At 36.4% G+C, this 22,047-nt stretch overlaps 1 protein-coding gene and 1 long non-coding RNA gene across 3 annotated transcripts in view; one reads left to right on the forward strand and one right to left on the reverse strand.

Annotated features, from left to right (window-relative positions):
- LOC132124900 (E3 ubiquitin-protein ligase RNF19B-like) overlaps nucleotides 1-21,525 on the forward strand; it is a 33,170-nt gene extending 11,645 nt beyond the window's left edge. The window contains exons 2-5 of one of the 2 annotated variants that reach the window (XM_059536053.1): nucleotides 18,732-18,819; nucleotides 19,469-19,572; nucleotides 19,674-19,823; nucleotides 20,592-21,525. In XM_059536053.1, coding sequence (XP_059392036.1) covers nucleotides 18,747-18,819; nucleotides 19,469-19,572; nucleotides 19,674-19,823; nucleotides 20,592-21,020 — 756 coding nt within the window. In that variant the 5' untranslated portion in view covers nucleotides 18,732-18,746 and the 3' untranslated portion in view covers nucleotides 21,021-21,525. The remainder of the gene's footprint in view (nucleotides 1-18,731; nucleotides 18,820-19,468; nucleotides 19,573-19,673; nucleotides 19,824-20,591) is intronic. The other variant, XM_059536054.1, reaches the window with a different exon arrangement.
- Nucleotides 1-22,047, reverse strand: part of LOC132124901 (uncharacterized) — a 326,429-nt gene that overhangs the window by 48,709 nt on the left and 255,673 nt on the right. The gene's annotated exons all lie outside the window — the stretch shown is intronic.

A 22,047-nucleotide genomic window follows, 5' to 3' on the forward strand; every position in this document is an offset into this window, starting at 1 on the left:
ATGAAACCAGTGCGAATCAGTAGAGAGAGAGCGTGGAAATTTTTCACTTCATTTCATTTTACCCCAAGTGGCTGATTAGGGAATTGCATGTCCAAAATATCCTTTTTGTAATAACTTTCTACAGCAGGGAGACAGAGACATGAATCCAGAGTCAAATAAGTGGAGAGAGAGAGTGGACATTTTTCACAACCTTTTTACCCCTACTGGTAGAAAAGGGAATTGAGTGTCCAAAATTAACCTTATTTTTGTAATAACGTTCTCCAGCAGGGACACAGAGACATGAAACCAGTTCAAATCAATAGAGGGAGAGAGTGGACCCTTTTCACAACCTTTCTTTTTACCCCTACTGGTAGAAAAGGGAATTGCATGTCCAAAATTAACCTTCTTTTTGTAATAACGTTCTACAGCAGGGACACAGAGACATGAAACCAGTTCAAATCAATAGAGGGAGAGAGAGGACATTTTTCACAACCTTTCTTTTTACCCCTACTGTTAGAAGAGGGAATTGCATGTCCAAAATTAACCTTCTTTTTGTAATAACTTTCTACAGCAGTGAGACAGATACATGAAACCAGTGTCAATCAATAGAGGGGGGCAGTGGACATTTTTCACAACCTTTCTTTTTACCCCTGCTGGTAAAAAAGGGAACTGCATGTCCAAAATTAACATTATTTTTGTAATAACTTTCTACAGCAGGGAGACAGAGACATGAAACAACTGTCAATCAATAGAAGGAGAGAGTGGACATTTTTCACAACCTTTCTTTTTACCCCTAGTGGTAGAAAAGGGAATTGCATGTTCAAATTTAACCTTCTTTTTGTAATAACTTTCTACAGCAGTGAGACAGAGACATGAAATCTGTGTCAATCAATAAAGGGGGACAGTGGACATTTTTCACAAGCTTGCTTTTTGCCCCTACTGGTAGAAAAGGGAATTGCATATCCAAAATTAACTTCCTTTTTGTAATAAATTTCTATAGCAGTGAGACAGAGACATGAAACCAGTGTGAATCAATAGAGGGGGACAGTGGACATTTTTCACAACCTTTTTTTTACCCCTACCGGTAGAAAAGGGAATTGCACGTCCAACTGTAACTTTCTTTTTGTAATAACTTTCTACAGCAGGGAGACAGAGACATGAAACCACTGTCAATCAATAAAAGGAAAGAGTCGACATTTTTCACAACCTTTCTTTTTACCCCTACTGGTAGAAAAGGGAATTGGATGTCCAAAATTAACCTTCTTTTTGTAATAACTTTCTACAGCAGGGAGACAGAGACATGAAACCTGTGTCAATCAATAGAGGGAGAGAGTGGACATTTTTCACAACCTTTTTTTTTACCCTTACTGGTAGAAAATAGAATTGCATTTCCAAATTTAACTTTCTTTTTGTAATAACTTCCTACAGCAGGGAGACAGAGACATGAAACCACTGTCAATCAATAGAAGGAGAGAGTGCACATTTTTCACAACCTTTCTTTTTACACCTACTGGTAGAAAAGGGAATCGCATGTCCAAAACTAACTTCCTTTTTGTAATAACTTTCTATAGCAGTGAGACAGAGACAAGAAACCAGTGTGAATCAATAGAGGGGGACAGTGGACATTTTTCACAACCTTTTTTTTACCCTTACTGGTAGAAAATAGAATTGCATGTCCAAATTTAACTTTCTTTTTGTAATAACTTCCTACAGCAGGGGGACAGAGACATAAAACCACTGTCAATCAATAGAAGGAGAGAGTGGACATTTTTCACAACCTTTCTTTTTACACCTACTGGTAGAAAAAGAAAATTGGATGTCCAAAATTTACCTTCTTTTTGTAATAACTTTCTACAACAGGGAGACAGAGACATGAAACCAGTGTCTATCAATAGAGGGAGACAGTGGACATTTTTCACAACCTTTCATTTTACCCCAAGTGGCTGATTAGGGAACTGCATGTCCAAAATTAACCTTCTTTTTGTAATAACTTTCTACAGCAGTGAGTCAGAGACATTAAACCATTCTCAATCAATAGAGGGGGACAGTGGACATTTTTCACAACCTTTCTATTTACCCCTACTGGTAGAAAAGGGAATTACATGTCCAAAGTTAACCTTCTTTTTTTAATAACTTTCTACAGCAGGGAGACAGATACATGAAACCAGTGTCAATCAATAGACGGGGACAGTGGACATTTTTCACAACCTTTCTTTTTACCCCAAGTGGCTGATTAGGGAACTGCATGTCCAAAATTAACATTCTTTCTGTAATAACTTTCTACAGCAGGGAGACAGAGACATGGAACCAGTGCCAATCAATAGAGGGGGACAGTGGACATTTTTCACAACCTTTCTCTTTACCCCTACTGGTAGGAAAGAAAAATGACTTTTCTTCAACAGTTTTGTTTCAACATACCGGTTGATCAAAACATACTTTAACATTACGACAGAAATTTTTATTTAGTTTTATTCATTTACTTTTAGTAGTTTTTTTTTTGCAACACAACATTATTTGTATTTATTTATTTATTAACTATAATAAATTTATTTTATTAATTAGATAATTTATTATTATTTATTTATTATATATATATACACATTACTCTTTTTTCTATTTTATTAAAAGGTTTTCAGAAGTAAATCAATAACTATTAACATTTTACAATATTTAAAGTCTAACACATATAAAAGCTAAAAAATATTGAATAAAAACCAAAAAAGAGCTTAATTGGAGAAAAACAGGTGTTTGGCAGTAACATTAAAGTTACACACAGATTTTAAGATTTTGAAATCATGTGCCTCAAACTTATGGGACATATCTAATCAAAATGTAGCTATGTAAGAGAGAGGGACACATTAATATTTCCTGTTCATAAATGTAGGGGTGTAGTTAAAATCAATCTCGGCCAATACAGCAAAACATTTGCAAATTTACAAATAAAATATAAAAGATAAACACACACACACACACACACATATATATATATATATATATATATATATATATATATATATATATATATATATTCGAACATCACTATTTAAAAAAAAAATCCAAAACTTGTTTTTAAAATAAAAAATTATTTAACATTTAAAAATTATTTCATAACATGAAATTTAGAGGTTACGGTTCGGGGCAGCCACCAGCCATTGGAAAGTACCCAAAAAATTACAATTATGATACAGTTTTAAGTTTACTGATATTTTACATTTTATGGGGGGTTTAAATAAATAACACAAGGATCTTGGTAAATATCTAATGTTTGAATACTTAAATGCATTTTTCAATTGTTTTTTGGTTTTGGGACATTACTTGGCACCAATTCTGTGCTGCTCATATTCATATCAGACATTTAAGTTGACAGATGAAGGCTGTGATACTGTAGTTGTTCACTAGATGGATTCTAGAAGATACAATGACCAACAAATACATAAATTATGTTAGTATGTACTGTAAGTATAGTATTATTACTGCACTACTAGATCATTAAAATAATTTAAATAATGTTTTTACAAAATTACTAAGTTTTGGTAGTATTTTAAAAATAGGTCTAATTTGTTAACACTATTTAATGCATTACTATACATTAACTGAATATGAACAATATATATTTTTGGAGCATTTATCAATCTTTTAATGTTTTAATGTTACTTGATTTATTTTTCTTGATCCACGGTACATTAACTGATGTTAACAGATACACAACTGAAAGTTAATAATGTATTTTTAGTATGTAATTATAGAATTAATACTATAAAACATATTGTTCAAGTTAACATGCACAGTTAAGTACTGTTAACATATTAAAGGAACATTCCACTTTTTTGGAAATGGGCTCATTCTCAAACTCCCAGTTTATACCATTTTTGAATCCATTCAGCCGATCTCAGGTTTTGAGACCAGCAGCATGGCATTCAGAAATGACCAAAGAGTATGGATATTTTTCCTATTTAAAACTTTCCTCTTTTGTAGTTATATTGTGTACTAAGACCGGTGGAAAATGTCAAGTTGTGATTTTCTAGGCCGATATGATTAAAAACTATACTCATTCCGGTGTAATAATCAGGGAACGGTGCAGCCATAACATGAGTCGCAGTGATATCACTGCAGTAAAACTCAACTTATTAACTCTGGGGGAGTTGGAGAATGAGCATATTTCCAAAAAAGGGGAGTGTTCCTTTAAACCTTATTGTAAACCATTATTAAAGGTTTATATTTTGTTGTCTGTGTGCATGGTGTTTAACCATTTCATTGCTGTAACCCTGTAACCTGCTGTAAACCAGACTGCCAAACGGTTAATATCAATGCATGCACACCTCTTTCCCAATGACACTAGAGGATGGTGGTTGCACTAGTGACTTGGGCTCGTCATTGGAGCTTGAAGCATTTTGTACTTTAATTTAGTAATGGCATTTTCCACCAGGGAGATGTAAAAGCAGTGTCAGTTAATAGAGGCGGACAGTGATCAACTTACACAACCTCACATTTAATCCTTACTGTTGCACAAGGTAGTTGCATTTACAAATTGTACCTTATTTACATCCTGACAATTACGAAATTTATGTAATGCAGAATGATCCTGTTAATACTGTAAACTAATTTGAAATGACAACAGCCAACAGTACAATAGCCTTTTTGACTGAACTGGTATTTATACACTGATCAAAAATTTATACTGATTTTAAAATTTACTGATTTTAACATTTATATGGAGCTGATCAAAACAAAAACATTCAAGAGTAAACAATATATTTTAACACCTACTCTTGTAAAGTACTTTTTACTTATAGAAAACACACAATCACTTTCTCGTCTTCCATTTTTGTACCTCTTTTTAATTCATTCCGAGACAGACAGAGTGGTACCATTTCTTACAGTTGCTGCACTGAATCTAGTGGAAATAAAAACAATTATTAAAAACACCTGGTGTCACAAGTAAACTTAATTTTTAATTATATTGAACATATGTTACGTTCGTGAACCCAGGGAAACACAGGAGACGAGAAATCCAAACGCACTGTGAGTTTAATGGGTAGTCCAAATTCAGAATCCAAAAAGCAGGGGTCAAAACCAAAAATCCATCCAAACAAACAAACAGGAATAGGAATAGGAACAGGAATAGAACTTGAAACTCGGAAGGCGAGGAAACTGGGTGACGGAAAGAAAGGACTCCATGAAAACAAACAGAAACAGACTGGTTAATATAGGCAGGGTAATGACTATCAAGTGAAGACACCTGAGTGCAATTAACAGGAGTGCAATTACTGTGATGAAGGGACAAGGCTTTGTGGGAATTGTAGTGCCTGCGGTGAGGTGCCTATGGGGAAGTGAGACCACTAGCGGAGACTCAGGGAAACAGAGACCAGACAGCGTGACAACATATTAAGTTAAATATAAACTGTAATTCATTCTTTTATTACTCCATTATTAAGATATTAATTGTAATTTCAGCTTAAAATCATCAAATTGAAATATAGACAATTGAACAAACAGTAAAAATAATAAAACCTTTTGATCTGTATTGACCTAATACAAAATACTACTTAATATTTGATGTAAAGTCATTTCTGTATTAACTGCATACCAATTATCGGCATAATAATTATCTATTTAGTTGAAATAATTTAACATTTCAGCTCTACAGATTGTATAATACCTCATCTTCATGGGGAAGTTGTGGCCTAGTCCCAACTGCTCCCCGGGCGCTGCAGCATAAATGGCTGCCCACTGCTCCGGTGTGTGTTCATGGTGTGTGTGTGTGCACTTTGGATGGGTTAAATGCAGAGCACAAATTCTGAGTATGGGCTGAATGTCATGTCACTTCACTGATTACTAATTTCTCAATGAAGGAGCCATGCTTCCAACTGGACACTCTTTTCCACACAGGGAGCAATGCTGTTTGGGGTTAAATACTGAAAATACAACATCACAAATCAAAGTTTTATTTTAACCATTTGGTCAGACAGACAGACAGACCGACCAGTGTATCGACAAACAGATAGACAGACAGACATACACTAACCTGAAGGATTATTAGGAACACCATACTAATACTGTGTTTGACCCCCTTTCGCCTTCAGAACTGCCTTTAATTCTATGTTGCATTGATTCAATAAGGTGCTGAAAGCATTCTTTAGAAATGTTGGCCCATATTGATAGGATAGCATCTTAGAGATTTGTGGGATGGACATACAGGGCACGAAGCTCCCGTTCCACCACATCCCAAAGATGCTCTATTGGGTTGAGATCTGGTGACTTTGGGGCCATTTTAGGACAGTGAACTCATTGTCATGTTCAAGAAACCAATTTGAAATGATTTCAGCTTTGTGACATGGTGCATTATCCTGCTGGAAGTAACCAGCAGAGGATGGGTACATGGTGGTCATAAAGGGATGGACATGGTCAGAAACAATGCTCAGGTAGGTCATGGCATTTAAACGATGCCCAATTGGCACTAAGGGGCCTAAAGTGTGCCAAGAAAACATCCCCCACACCATTACACCAACACCACCAGCCTGCACAGTGGTAACGAGGCATGATGGATCTATGTTCTCATTCTGTTTATGCCAAATTCGGACTCTACCATCTAAATACCATCATAAATATAAAATAGGTACATATAACAGTGTTCTTTATAAGTGGATAGCATGTTCTATCCACTGAATCAGAAAGATGTATTTTAATGTTGTCTCATAACATTTTTTTTCAGGTACCTTTATTTGTAATTGAATAGACATAAAACCATACATTGTTAATGTCAATGTCAATGTCACCTTTATTTATATAGCGCTTTAAACAAAATACATTGCGTCAAAGCAACTGAACAACATTCATTAGGAAAACAGTGTCAATAATGCAAAAATGATAGTTAAAGGCAGTTCATCATTGGATTCAGTTATGTCATCTCTGTTCAGTTAAATAGTGTCTGTGCATTTATTTGCAATCAAGTCAACGATATCGCTGTAGATGAAGTGTCCCCAACTAAGCAAGCCAGAGGCGACAGCGGCAAGGAACCGAAACTCCATCGGTGACAGAATGGAGAAAAAAACCTTGGGAGAAACCAGGCTCAGTTGGGGGGCCAGTTCTCCTCTGACCAGACGAAACCAGTAGTTCAATTCCAGGCTGCAGCAAAGTCAAATTGTGCAGAAGAATCATCTGTTTCCTGTGGTCTTGTCCTGGTGCTCCTCTGAGACAAGGTCTTTACAGGGGATCTGTATCTGGGGCTCTAGTTGTCCTGGTCTCCGCTGTCTTTCAGGGATGTAGAGGTCCTTTCTAGGTGCTGATCCAGCATCTGGTCTGGATACGTACTGGATCCGGGTGACTGCAGTGACCCTCTGATCTGGACACAGACTGGATCTGGTGGCTACGGTGACCTCGGAACAAGAGAGAAACAGACAAATATTAGCGTAGATGCCATTCTTCTAATGATGTAGCAAGTACATAGGTTGTTATGGGAAGTGTTTCCGGTTCCGGTTTACCTAATTAATGCAGCCTAAAAATCCTTTAACGGATTTGGATAATAAAAGCATATTAGTATGTTATGTGTATGCCAGGTTAAAGAGATGGGTCTTTAATCTAGATTTAAACTGCAAGAGTGTGTCTGCCTCCCGAACAATGTTAGGTAGGTTATTCCAGAGTTTGGGCGCCAAATAGGAAAAGGATCTGCCGCCTGCAGTTGATTTTGATATTCTAGGTATTATCAAATTGCCTGAGTTTTTAGAACGTAGCGGACGCAGAGGATTATAATGTAAAAGGAGCTCATTCAAATACTGAGGTTCTAAACCATTCAGGGCTTTATAAGTAATAAGCAATATTTTAAAATCTATACGATGCTTGATAGGGAGCCAGTGCAGTGTTGACAGGACCGGGCTAATATGGTCATACTTCCTGGTTCTAGTAAGAACTCTTGCTGCTGCATTTTGGACTAGCTGTAGTTTGTTTACTAAGCGTGCAGAACAACCACCCAATAAAGCATTACAATAATCTAACCTTGAGGTCATAAATGCATGGATTAACATTTCTGCATTTGACATTGAGAGCATAGGCCGTAATTTAGATATATTTTTGAGATGGAAAAATGCAGTTTTACAAATGCTAGAAACGTGGCTTTCTAATGAAAGATTGCGATCAAATAGCACACCTAGGTTCCTAACTGATGACGAAGAATTGACAGAGCAACCATCAAGTCTTAGACAGTGTTCTAGGTTATTACAAGCAGAGTTTTTAGGTCCTATAATTAACACCTCTGTTTTTTCAGAATTTAGCAGTAAGAAATTACTCGTCATCCAGTTTTTTATATCGACTATGCAATCCATTAGTTTTTCAAATTGGTGTGTTTCACCGGGCTGCGAAGAAATATAGAGCTGAGTATCATCAGCATAACAGTGAAAGCTAACACCATGTTTCCTGATGATATCTCCCAAGGGTAACATATAAAGCGTGAAGAGTAGCGGCCCTAGTACTGAGCCTTGAGGTACTCCATACTGCACTTGTGATCGATAGGATACATCTTCATTCACTGCTACGAACTGATGGTGGTCATATAAGTACGATTTAAACCATGCTAATGCACTTCCACTGATGCCAACAAAGTATTCAAGTCTATGCAGAAGAATGTTGTGGTCAATTGTGTCAAACGCAGCACTAAGATCCAATAAAACTAATAGAGAGATACACCCACGATCAGATGATAAGAGCAGATCATTTGTAACTCTAAGAAGAGCAGTCTCAGTACTATGATACGGTCTAAATCCTGACTGGAAATCCTCACATATACCATTTTTCTCTAAGAAGGAATATAATTGTGTGGATACCACTTTTTCTAGTATCTTGGACAGAAAAGGGAGATTCGAGATTGGTCTATAATTAACTAGTTCTTTGGGGTCAAGTTGTGGTTTTTTGATGAGAGGCTTAATAACAGCCAGTTTGAAGGTTTTGGGGACATGTCCTAATGACAATGAGGAATTAATAATAGTCAGAAGAGGATCTATGACTTCTGGAAGCACCTCTTTCAGGAGCTTAGATGGTATAGGGTCTAACATACATGTTGTTGGTTTAGATGATTTAACAAGTTTATACAATTCTTCCTCTCCTATGGTAGAGAATGAGTGGAACTGTTCCTCAGGGGGTCTATAGTGCACTGTCTGATGTGATACTGTAGCTGACGGCTGAATGGTTGCAATTTTATCTCTAATAGTATCGATTTTAGAAGTAAAGTAGTTCATAAAGTCATTACTGCTGTGGTGTTGGGAAATGTCAACACTTGTTGAGGCTTTATTTTTCGTTAATTTAGCCACTGTATTGAATAAATACCTGGGGTTATGTTTGTTTTCTTCTAAAAGAGAAGAAAAGTAATCGGATCTAGCAGTTTTTAATGCTTTTCTGTAGGATATGTTACTTTGCCGCCAAGCAATACGAAATACCTCTAGTTTTGTTTTCCTCCAGCTGCGCTCCATTTTTCGGGCTGCTCTCTTTAGGGTGCGAGTATGCTCATTATACCATGGTGTCAAACTGTTTTCCTTAACCTTCCTTAAGCGTAAAGGAGCAACTTTATTTAAAGTGCTAGAAAAGAGAGAGTCCATAGTTTCTGTTACATCATCAAGTTGTTCTGAGGTTTTGGATATGCTAAGGAATTTGGATACATCAGGAAGATAACTTAAAAAGCAGTCTTTTGTGTTAGAAGTGATGGTTCTTCCATACTTGTAACAAGAAGTAGAATTTACAATTTTGGCTATATGAATTTTGCAAAGAACTAAATAATGATCTGAGATATCATCACTTGGCTGAATAATTTCAACACCATCAACATCAATTCCATGTGACAGTATTAAATCTAGAGTATGATTTCGACAATGAGTAGGTCCTGAAACGTGTTGTCTAACACCAATAGAGTTAAGAATGTCTATAAATGCTGATCCCAATGCATTGTTTTCATTATCAACATGGATATTAAAATCACCAACTATTAAAACTTTATCTGCAGCCAGAACTAACTCGGATGTAAAATCACCAAACTCTTTAATAAAGTCTGTATGGTGCCCTGGTGGCCTGTATACAGTAGCCAGTACAAACATAACAGGGGATTTATCATTAACATTTGTTTCTTTGGATAATGTTATATGAAGTACCATTACTTCAAACGAGTTATACTTGTAGCCTGCCCTCTGAGAAATCCTGAAAACGTTGTTATAAATTGAAGCAACACCTCCACCTTTGCCTTTTAGACGTGGCTCATGTTTATAACAGTAATCTTGGGGGGTGGACTCATTTAAAATAATGTAATCATCAGGTTTTAGCCAGGTTTCTGTCAAACAGAGTACATCTATATTATGATCAGTGATCATATTATTTACAAAAAGTGTTTTCGTAGAAAGGGATCTGATATTCAATAAGCCAAGCTTTATCATTTGTTTATCCATATTGCTTCTGTTTTTTATTTGTTGAACCTCAATTAAATTGTTAATCTTAACTTGGTTTGGACGTTTTTTGTATTTTCTAGTTCGGGGAACAGACACAGTCTCTATAGTGTGATATCTAGGTGAAAAAGTCTCTATGTGCTGAGAATTAACTGACCTCTGTGACGGGAGGCAGCTAGCAGACGGTCGGTTTAGCCAGTCTGTCTGCTTCCTGACCTGGGCCCCAGTTAGTCAAGTATAAACACGAAGACTATTTGCCATATTTCTAGAGAGAAGAGTGGCGCCACCCCAGGAGGGATGAAGACCATCTCTTTTAAACAGGTCAGGTCTGCCCCAAAAGCTCGTCCAATTGTCTATGAAACCTATGTTATTCTGTGGGCACCACTTAGACATCCAGCCATTGAGTGATGACAATCTGCTATGCATCTCATCACCACGGTAAGCAGGGAGGGGACCAGAGCATATTACAGTGTCTGACATCGTGCTTGCAAGTTCACACACCTCTTTAATGTTATTTTTAGTGATCTCCGACTGGCGAAGTCGAACATCATTAGCGCCGGCATGAATAACAATCTTACTGTATTTACGTTTAGCATTAGCCAGCACTTTTAAATTTGCCAAGATGTCAGGCGCTCTGGCTCCTGGTAAACATTTGACTATGGTGGCTGGTGTCTCTATATTCACGTTCCGTACAATAGAATCACCAATAACTAGAGCACTTTCATCAGGTTTCTCAGTGGGTGCATCACTGAGTGGGGAGAACCTGTTTAATGTTTTGATCGGAACAGAAGAGCGGTGTTTTGACCCACGACTACGCTGCCTCACCGTCACCCAGTTGCCCTGCTGCTGGGGCTCTGTTTCCGGAACCGAACAATGTACAGGAATCCCTGAGCTAGACGCATCCAAAGCCGTATCTAGAGCCCTAACATTTTTACTGTCCTCAATTAAAGTTTGGATGCGTGTCTCTAATTCTGAAATCTTCTCTGTCAGCCTAACTATTTCCCTACATTTATCACATGTGAATCCCTCATCAGCGACAGAGATAGATAAACTGTACATGTGGCAAGAGGTGCAAGAAACAATGATAGGAGAAGCCATTACTCACCGTGCTTGATGAAACTTCTTACTGCGGTTGTTTGATGAACTTGTGAAAAATTGGAGTGAGGGAGAGGAGAAAAGAAAACAGCGATAGGTTCGAATGAAAACGCTAATGACAAGCTAACGAGTGCTAACGCTTTGCAGGTGTACTGCACTCACGGAAATAAAATAAAAGTGAACGATCAAAGTTAATCTGATAAGATTGATCGATAATATCAGAAATATGGTGTGAATTAAGTTATATTGTTGACAAGGATTGTGCTATATGTAGTGAAGTGAAGTAAAGCAACATGATGGTGAAGTATAATAATAACAAATACTTGGAATTTGTGGAGTTTATCCCATCCACATGCACCTGGCATATACTTTGTATATTTACACAAAACTCCTGTCATTGTGTCAACAGTGTATGGTTTATGTCTATCCTTTATGTTTTCGTAAGCATAATGAACTCTTAACTCTACTTATCACAATTTGTTAGTTTGGACTTAGTCTGTCTTTCATACTTTGTCATTTGACCTATATTTTGTCTCACATTTTGATTACATAAGTTCACCTGTGGTGTTGCTAATTATTTCATTTGTTCTGTCTAGTTACGTTCTTGTCCTTTTAGTTTGACTTTGTCGGGTAATGTTTTTGACCTCATGACTGCTATCTGTGGATACCCTTTTCCTATGTCATGTGGAATAAATACCTTCTGAATCTTCTCCTATGTGCACCTTTTTCTACAACCTAGCTTCAGTGTGAAACTACAAAATATAAGGTTCTTTAAAAGTTTAAGATCTTAAGAACTACCATCACCATGTTTCAAGTGAAAACACTTTATTAGTAATATGTAGTAACCAAACCACAATAAAATAAAATAACTATTCAGTCATGCAAATTAAATACATGAAATTAATTAAAATAATTAGTAACACTATATTTCAGGGTCTATTAACCAGTTGCTTATAAGTATGCATATTTATAGAATATTAGCCATTTATTAGTAGTAAGCACATATTAACAGAGGTGTAAAATACTTGAGTCATTTTACTTGATTACTGTACTTAAGGATTATTTTGGGGGATTTGTACTTTACTCAAATACATTTTAAACTGACTACTTGTACTTTTACTTGTTTACATTTCTGTGGGAAAAAAAACAGTGCATTTTACTCCTTACAATTTTATTTAATCTTGAAAAGTACATTATATTTTTATTTTATCTTATTCACATTAAATATGGTAAACAGAAAGTCAAACGTGTGTGCCTGACGTGGGAACTAATAATCATTGTTTTCATGCATCAAACACACACATTTCTACTTTAATTATTACTTTTGTCAGGTAAATGTCTGGATTCAAAAGTTCACCATCAAATCTGAGGGAGCATATTGAGGTAGCAAAGTTGCGTTTCCCCCACAAAAAAAGTTTATTCCTTATTTGTTCTGTTTTGATAGAGCCATTAGCTATGATAAACTGAATGCACAAAATAGTGCAAATAAAATCTGTGATGAGAATTTAAATACTATTAATATTTTTGTGGGATTTTTTTCTCATTAATCTAGTCACAAATAACAATTTATCAATATTTGCTAGGAAAAACTACTGTATAAATGCCCAAAATGAAAATTGTAAAGATTAATTGTCCTTTTAGACAGTGACGCTGAATAGACAACACAAATAAAGTGGACTTTAAACATTTTGTATGTATTAATTCTATGACTCTCCTCATTAATTGAACACATTCTTGTTTTCTGTTTGGAATATATTTCTAGCCTCTCTATCACATCTTGCTCTTCTGTCACAGTCTTGTGTCTTTCTGTCACTGTTTTCTGTGAGTGTTGTGTTTGTTTGGTGCCATGTGCTCTCTCCTGTCTTTTTTTGACCCCACCCATCTTGTTACCTCATTATTGTTTAGTTGCTCCACCTGTGTTTCTCAATTGCTCCCGGACTCATTACCTTCACTCTGCACAGCTGTTTCATCCACTCACACACTTACACACACACCTGGTGCCCATTGTCAATGAGTATATATTCTCCACTCTCACACCACCCTGTCAGGCAGTATTAATTGTGTAATGTAAATTGTGATTTGTAAGTGTTCCTGGATACTCGTGTTTTTGCATCTTGGCTGCGTCTGCTCTTGTCTTCATGATTTGTTTCTGTTTTGTTTTGCCTTGTTGGCCTTTTAGTTCTCATTTATTAAAAAGTAATTTCTTCCCTGCACTTGGACCCAGACCCTGTTCTTTCCACTGCTCCGTTTCTACCACGCCCTGACATCTTCAAAGGGATAGTTCACCCATAAATGAAAATTCTATCACCATTTACTGACCTCTGTCATCCCAGATAGACTTTCTTTCTTCACATGAACACAAGCAAATAATTTTTATTTTTATTTTGAACATGCAATTCTCTAATCAGCCACTGAAAGGTTAAAATGAAAGGTTGTGAAAAATGTCCACTCTCTCCCTCTATTGATTGACACTGGTTTCATGTCTCTATCTTCCTGCTGTAGAAAGTTACTACAAAAATAATTCTTCAGGACATCTGAACTCCATTGTGAAGCCTCAGAATATAACGCACGAGTCATATGAAAAAATATCCATTCTCTCTCTATATAGATTGACAGTGGTTTCATGTCTCTGTGTCCCTGCTGTAGAAAGTTATTACAAAGAGAATGTTAATTTTGGACATACAATTCCCTTTTATACCAGTAGGGTTAAAAAGAAAGGTTGTGAAAAATGTCCACTTTCCCCCTCTATAGATTGACACTGGTTTCATGTCTCTGTCTCCCTGCTTAAGAAAGTTATTACAAAAAGAAGGTTAATTTTGGACATGCAATTCCCTTTCCTACCAGTGGGGGTAAAAAGAAAGGTTATGAAAAATGTCCACTCTCTCCCTCTATTGATTGACAGTGGTTTCATGTCTCTGTCTCCCTGCTGTAGAAAGTTATTACAAAAAGAAGGTTAAATTTGGACATGCAATTCCCTTATCTACCAGTAGGGGTCAAAGGAAAGGTTGTGAAAAATGTCCACTCTCTCCTTCTATTGATTGACAGTGGTTTCATGTCTCTGTCTCCCTGCTGTAGAAGGTTATTACAAAAAAAAGGTTAAATTTGGACATGCAATTCCCTTTTCTACCAGTAGGGGGAAAAAAAAAAGGTTGTGAAAAATGTCCACTGTCCCCCTCTATTGATTGACAGTGGTTTCATGTCTCTGTCTCCCTGCTGTAGAAAGTTATTACAAAAAGAAGGTTAAATTTGGACATGCAGTTCCCTAATCAGCCACTTGGGGTAAAATGAAAGGTTGTGAAAAATGTCCGCTGTCTCCCTCTATTGATAGACAGTGGTTTCATGTCTCTGTCTCCCTGCTGTAGAAAGTTATTACAAAAAGAAGGTTAATTTTGGACATCCAATTCCCTTTTCTACCAGTAGGGGTAAAAAGAAAGGTTGTGAAAAATGTCCACTCTCTCCTTCTATTGATTGTCAGTGGTTTCATGTCTCTGTCTCCCTGCTGTAGAAAGTTATTACAAAAAGAAAGTTAAATTTGGACATGCAATTCCCTTTTCTACCAGTAGGGGCAAAAAGCAATGTTTTGAAAAATGTCCACTTGTCCCCTTTATTGATTGACACAGGTTTCATGTCTCTGTCTCACTGCTGTAGAAAGTTATTACAAAAAGGAGGTTAATTTTGGACATGCAATTCTTTTTTCTACCAGTAGGGGTAAAAAGAAAGGTTGTGAAAAATGTCCACTGTCCCCCACTATTGATTGACACTGGTTTCATGTATCTGTCTCTTTGCTGTAGAAAGTTATTACAAAACGAAAGTTAATTTTGAACATGCAATTCCCTTATCAGCCACTTGGGGTAAGATCAAAGGATGTGAAAAATATCCACTCTCTCCTTCTATTGATTGACACTGGTTTCATGTGTCCGTCTTCCTGCTGTAGAAAGTTATTACAAAAAGAAGTTTAAATTTGGACATGCAATTCCTTTTCCTAGCAGTAGGGGTAAAAAGAAAGGTTGTGAAAAATGTCCACTCTCTCCCTCTATTGATTGAAACTGGTTTCATGTCTCTGTCTCACTGCTGCAGAAAATTATTACAAAAAGAAGGTTAATTTTGGACATGCAATTCCCCAATCAGCCACTTGGGATAAAATGAAATGATGTGAAAAATATCCACTCTCTCCTTCTATTGATTGACACTGGTTTAATGTGTCTATCTTCCTGCTGTAGAAAGTTATTACAAAAAGAAGGTTAATTTTGGACATCCAATTCCCTTTTCTACCAGTAGGGGTAAAAAGAAAGGTTATGAAAAATGTCCACTCTCTCCTTCTATTGATTGTCAGTGGTTTCATGTCTCTGTCTCCCTGCTGTAGAAAGTTATTACAAAAAGAAAGTTAAATTTGGACATGCAATTCTATTTTCTACCAGTAAGGGTTAAAAAAAAGGTTGTGAAAAATGTCCACTGTCCCCCTCTATTGATTCACACTGGTTTCATGTCTCTGTCTCCCTGCTATAGAAAGTTATTACAAAAAGGAAGTTAATTTTGGACATGCAATTCCCTTTTCTACCAGTAGGGGCAAAAAGCAAGGTTGTGAAAAATGTCCACTTGTCCCCTTTATTGATTGACACAGGTTTCATGTCTCTGTCTCACTGCTGTAGAAAGTTATTACAAAAAGGAGGTTAATTTTGGACATGCAATTCTTTTTTCTACCAGTAGGGGTAAAAAGAAAGGTTGTGAAAAATGTCCACTGTCCCCCACTATTGATTGACACTGGTTTCATGTATCTGTCTCTTTGCTGTAGAAAGTTATTACAAAACGAAAGTTAATTTTGAACATGCAATTCCCTTATCAGCCACTTGGGGTAAGATCAAAGGATGTGAAAAATATCCACTCTCTCCTTCTATTGATTGACACTGGTTTCATGTGTCCATCTTCCTGCTGTAGAAAGTTATTACAAAAAGAAGTTTAATTTTGGACATGCAATTCCTTTTCCTAGCAGTAGGGGTAAAAAGAAAGGTTGTGAAAAATGTCCACTCACTCCCTCTATTGATTGAAACTGGTTTCATGTCTCTGTCTCACTGCTGCAGAAAATTATTACAAAAAGAAGGTTAATTTTGGACATGCAATTCCCCAATCAGCCACTTGGGATAAAATGAAAGGATGTGAAAAATATCCACTCTCTCCTTCTATTGATTGACACTGGTTTAATGTGTCTATCTTCCTGCTGTAGAAAGTTATTGCAAAAAGGGGGTTAATTTTGGACATGCAATTCCCTTTCCTAGCAGTAGGGATAAAAAGAAAGGTTGTGAAAAATGTCCACTGTCCCCCTCTATAGATTGACACTGGTTTCATGTCTCTGTCTCCCTGCTGTAGAAAGTTATTACAAAAAGAAGGTTAATTTAGGACATGCAATTCCCTTTTCTACCAGTAGGGGTAAAAATAAAGGTTGTGAAAAACGTCCACTGTCCCACTCTATTGATTGACACTGGTTTCAGGTCTCTGTCTCACTGCTGTAGAAAGTTATTACAAAAAGAAGCTTAATTTTGGACATGCAATTCCCTAATCAGCCACTTGGGGTAAAATGAAAGGATGTGAAAAATGTCCACTCTCTCCTTCTATTGATTCACACTGGTTTCATGTCTCTATCTTCCTGCTGTAGAAAGTTAATACAAAAAGAATGTTAATTTTGGACATGCAATTCCCTTTTCTACCAGTAGGAGAAAAAAAGAAAGGTTGTGAAAAATGTCCACTGTCCCCTTTATTGATTGCCACGGGTCTCATGTCTCTATCTTCCTGCTGAAGAAAGTTACTACAAAAAGAAGGTTTTTCTACCAGTAGGGGTAAAAAGAAAGGTTCTGAAAAATGTCCACTCTCTCCCTCTATTGATTTGAACTGGTTTCATGTCTTTGTGTCACTGCTGTAGAAAGTAATTACAAAAAGAAGCTTCATTTTGGACATGCAATTCCCTTTTCTACCAATAGAAGTAAAAAGAAAGGTTGTGCAAAATGTCCACTGTCCCCCACTATTGATTGACGCTGGTTTCATGTATCTGTCTCACTGCCGTAGAAAGTTATTACAAAAAAGGTTAATTTTGGACATGCAATTCCCTAATCAGCCACTTGGGGTAAAATAAAAGGATTTGAAAAATATCCACTCTCTCTCTCTATACATTACAGTGGTTTCATGTCTCTGTGTCCCTGCTGTAGAAAGTTATTACAAAGAGAAGGTTCATTTTGGACATACAATTCCCTTTTTATACCAGTAGGGGTAAAAAGAAAGGTTGTGAAAAATGTCCACTGTCCCCCTCTATAGATTGACACTGGTTTCATGTCTCTGTCTCCCTGCTTAAGAATGTTATTACAAAAAAAAGGTTAATTTTGGACATGCAATTCACTAATCAGCCACTTGGGGTAAAATGAAAGGATGTGAAAAATGTCCACTCTCTCACTCTATTGAGTGATACTGGTTTCATCTCTATATCTTCCTGCCGAAGAAAGTTATTACAAAAATGTTATTTTTGGACATGCAATTCCCTATTTAGCCACTTTGGGTAAAGAAAGAAAATTGTGAAAAATGTCCACTCTCTTCCTCTATTGATTGACACTGGTTTCATGTTTCTGTGTCCCTGCTGTAGAAAGTTATTACAAAGAGAAGGTTAATTTTGGACATGCAATTCCCTAATCAGCCACTTGGGGTAAAATGAAAGTATGTGAAAAATATTCACTCTCTCCCTCTATTGATTGACACTGGTTTCATGTCTCTATCTTCCTGCTGTAGAAAGTTATTACAAAAAGAAGGTAAATTTTGGACATGCAATTCCCTTTTCCACCAGTAGTGGTAAAAAGAAAGGTTGTTAAAAATGTCCACTGTCCCCAACTATTGATTGACACTGGTTTCATGTCTAAATGCCCTTTAACTAAAAAGCTATTACAAAAACACATACTGAGCTATAGCAAAAAAACGAAGAAAGTTTGCACTTTCCCCACGGTCCCTAACTGAAGGCTCTGCTGAGAGCGTTCTCTCCCGGCTTTCTGCACATTGCGACGGCTTGTACGGGGCCGTGTTTATTATATCGAGGAAAAATATAGTAAAAGAAGGATGTGAAACATGATCAACTTTGCCCTTTTGGCGGTCACACTGCTCAGATTTTTTTAGGGCAATTCGTTTTGGAGTTATTGGCGTTTACCGCTGAATGTGTCACGAATATCGAAAACAAAACCAACTTGACCCCGCTGAAAGTCTGAGGAGCTGACGTTGTTTAAAATGTCCGGAGACGCGAAGAAATTCACTTCATTCGACAAAGGTATCAATTTGGTGTCAAAACCAAGCGATCTCGGTAAGTTTGCGGAACTTGCGGTAGTTTTGTCACAATAAAGACGTTACTGTAACGTGAGGGGGGGGGGGGTGAGATGTCCACACCTTCCTTAAAAGTTTATCTTTTCCAAAGATAGATGATCAAATCTAATATGCGCAATTTGGATGAATGGCTAGGCAGTTTTGAATTTTGTAATATCATCTGATTGTCAACGTTTGCGAGTTTTTATTTAGTCAGTCGACTCGAGACAGCGGTCAAGCCAGCCGCGTTTGAAGTGTGTGTGTGTGTGTGCGTGCGTGCGTGTGCGCGCGTATCTCCGTGATCACGGTACTGGCAGAAACACACAGAGAGAGAACGCGCTTTCAGAACACTTTTCATTTAGATACCCAGAAATAACAGGCTTCTAACCCCGGGGAGGGGGCCATACATTACAACTAAATTAGCAATTGTTTTTATTAATTTCCTACAGTAACACATTGGTTGAAGCAGCATCGTCCTGCTAAACGTGTATGTAAATATGTTACAGTTTAAAAGTAAATTGTAGCTACAGCTGCATCCACTCAATATTATGTCTTTTTCTAGCAGATGCCATTGTTGTTTTAACATAACCATAGTTAAATTGATATAACAAAGTTTATATGAAAGTTACAAAGCTTTGTAAACTTTTCAGATGAATATGATGATGATCCAGATGTTTTAAGAGCTGTGTTATCCTGCGGTCACATCACTGATCCAGAGACACTGACAGACTGCTGCAGAGCTCAGATGGATGATGTGAGAGAATTCACTTGTGTTTTGTACATGGACATCATTCTAATAGTATATTAATGGTAGAACTATGACAAACAATTATGATCTTTGGTATTTCATTTCAGGGAAAGACCGAATTCAAATGTCCGCTGTGTGAGAAGAAATGGCCATATGATGAAGTGCGAAAACTGGCGAAACTTTCAGATGATGAAACATTAATTTTTGAGGACAAGGTTGGGACAAACACGGTTAAGAAGTTAGTCGACTTCAGGGGTGTAAGTAGCCTGTATTTTTTCCTTATAATTGTGATCTTTAATTATTGGTATTATTAAATTTATACAGATTCTTTATATAATGGAATGAAGCTTTCACGCAGCTCAGAGTGATAGATGCAGCTGACAGAAATGAGAAACCCATGCACCATTTACTCAGATCAGTTTTGGATCTCTGAAGAATTAGATTCTTGTTTTCACCAGATTAGAATTGGTATTAATTTAAGCAAATTGCATGTGCTTTGGCTTGTGTGTGTCAGTTTGCCCACAGGTGCACAGTAACTAATGCACGTAGCTTACTAATCAGGGAAGAGTTTCTCTATACAGTCACAAGTTCCATGGAACTCCATTGGTAATGACGGAACTTGCAGCCATAGTTGATTTTGAGAAATACACCCAAATCTGATGAGATGATTCTCAATTAAAGATCATACTCATAACTCGCATGAATTAAATGTTTTGGGCGAGTTACATTTTTCAGACATGCTTGTGATATACTGTACCATAAAACAGTTGTGAAAATCGCACTTTACAGTTAGAGTATGTTTAACAAAAAACTGTAGGAACTGAGAGAATGTTCTGTGTAGAGCTGATTTAACAAGATGAAGTAAATGACAAATAGGCAGTCTGTAATTTACAAAAAATGATGCTGACATTTTCAGATTGTTTGGTGTGACACTTGCTGTAGATTTTGAAGCATTTCAGATGGTGGAGAGATGTACAATGCTGAGTGAATGGGAACTAATGTGAGCTTAAAATGTCCATATTTAGTGTCCTGGTTGTGGCACCTTCGTTGAAAGGTTGGATGTGTCCAATCTCTGTGTAAAATGCTCAGTTTGCACAGAAAGGACCAGAAAAAGCTATCATTTCTGCTGGCAGTGTCTGAGAGAGTGGAAAGGACCCGGACCTCGTGCTGATCGATGTGATAATGTGGGATGTGCCATTGACCAGAAACTGCTCAAAGATTGTCCACTGATCACTTTAACATCAGTTCAAAATGTGCAGTGTCCAGCAATCCGTGCTTGCACGTCTTGTGGCGTGCTAACTGAACACAATAACAAGGGACATAAAATTATAGAATGCCATGCATGCAATAACCGATTTTGTTTTATCTGTTTAAAGCCTGCAGATGAGTGTATAAAATCAGCAACCCATTACATTAAATGCACAGCTGGGGTTGCACCAAGACAAGCTGATTAACATATGTGCAACAAAATTGATATCATTAAGAGTGCACAGAAAGCATGGTCTCCCATGCATTAAATTTGCATTTATTTAATTTATGACATGTTTAGCTATTTGAAAATATAAATAAATATTTTTTTCTCTGAAAATTTGTACATAAACATTAATAAAAATAGTTAATATGAATTGAGGAAATTATTCTGCAGTCTTTTAAAGATATATAATTGCTTTTTATGATTAATAGAGTTAATTTAGGCTATTATTAATTTAGAAGCTCAAACATTCCTGATGTAGCCTCACTGATTCTCACAAGTCACGAAAACATTTGATTTTCCCTTTACCAAATAATTGCTCTTTGTATGTGTGAATAAAGACCTAAAATAAAATCTGCCTGTCCGTCTTTCTATCCTATATTAATTTTTTAGACAAAGCTTTAAGCCAATATATATTTTGTTGTTCAGACTTTTCAATCTATTTGTAAAATCAATTCTTCTTTTTTTTTTTTATTCATTGTGGATTCAGTTCATTTTCCAGGCTATTAAAGTGAAATAACTGAACATAAATATAGGAGCCCGATAAAAATCCTAATTTTAGATGAAAATTTCAGATGGCACTTAGAGGCTCTTCATATATTACCACTTTTTTGAATGTATTTTTGCATGTAGATTACTAAAAATGTAAATAAACAGAACCTGATTTCAGAGGGGGTTTTTTCTTGCTGTTGAAAAGTATTGAATTCAAGGGGTGGTAGTAACATTTTTGACATTTCTGTCTCATTTTTTTGAGCAAAAAACTAGTAACTAGTGTCTGCTATTAAATGGCATCGCTGGTTTATTTACAGCACAAACAGAAAATGCATGGTTTAGTTTCAAACATGAGGAAAATTTTAAAATTAGTCCTATCAAATGATTAATCGCAATTAATTGCATCCATATATATATACTGTATATATATATATATATATATATATATTTTTTTTTTTACATAATATATGTGTGTATTGTGTTTATTTATGATGTAAATATATATACACACAAATACA

Source organism: Carassius carassius, chromosome 43 (assembly GCF_963082965.1).
Source record: "Carassius carassius chromosome 43, fCarCar2.1, whole genome shotgun sequence".
Lineage (NCBI taxonomy): Eukaryota > Metazoa > Chordata > Actinopteri > Cypriniformes > Cyprinidae > Carassius > Carassius carassius.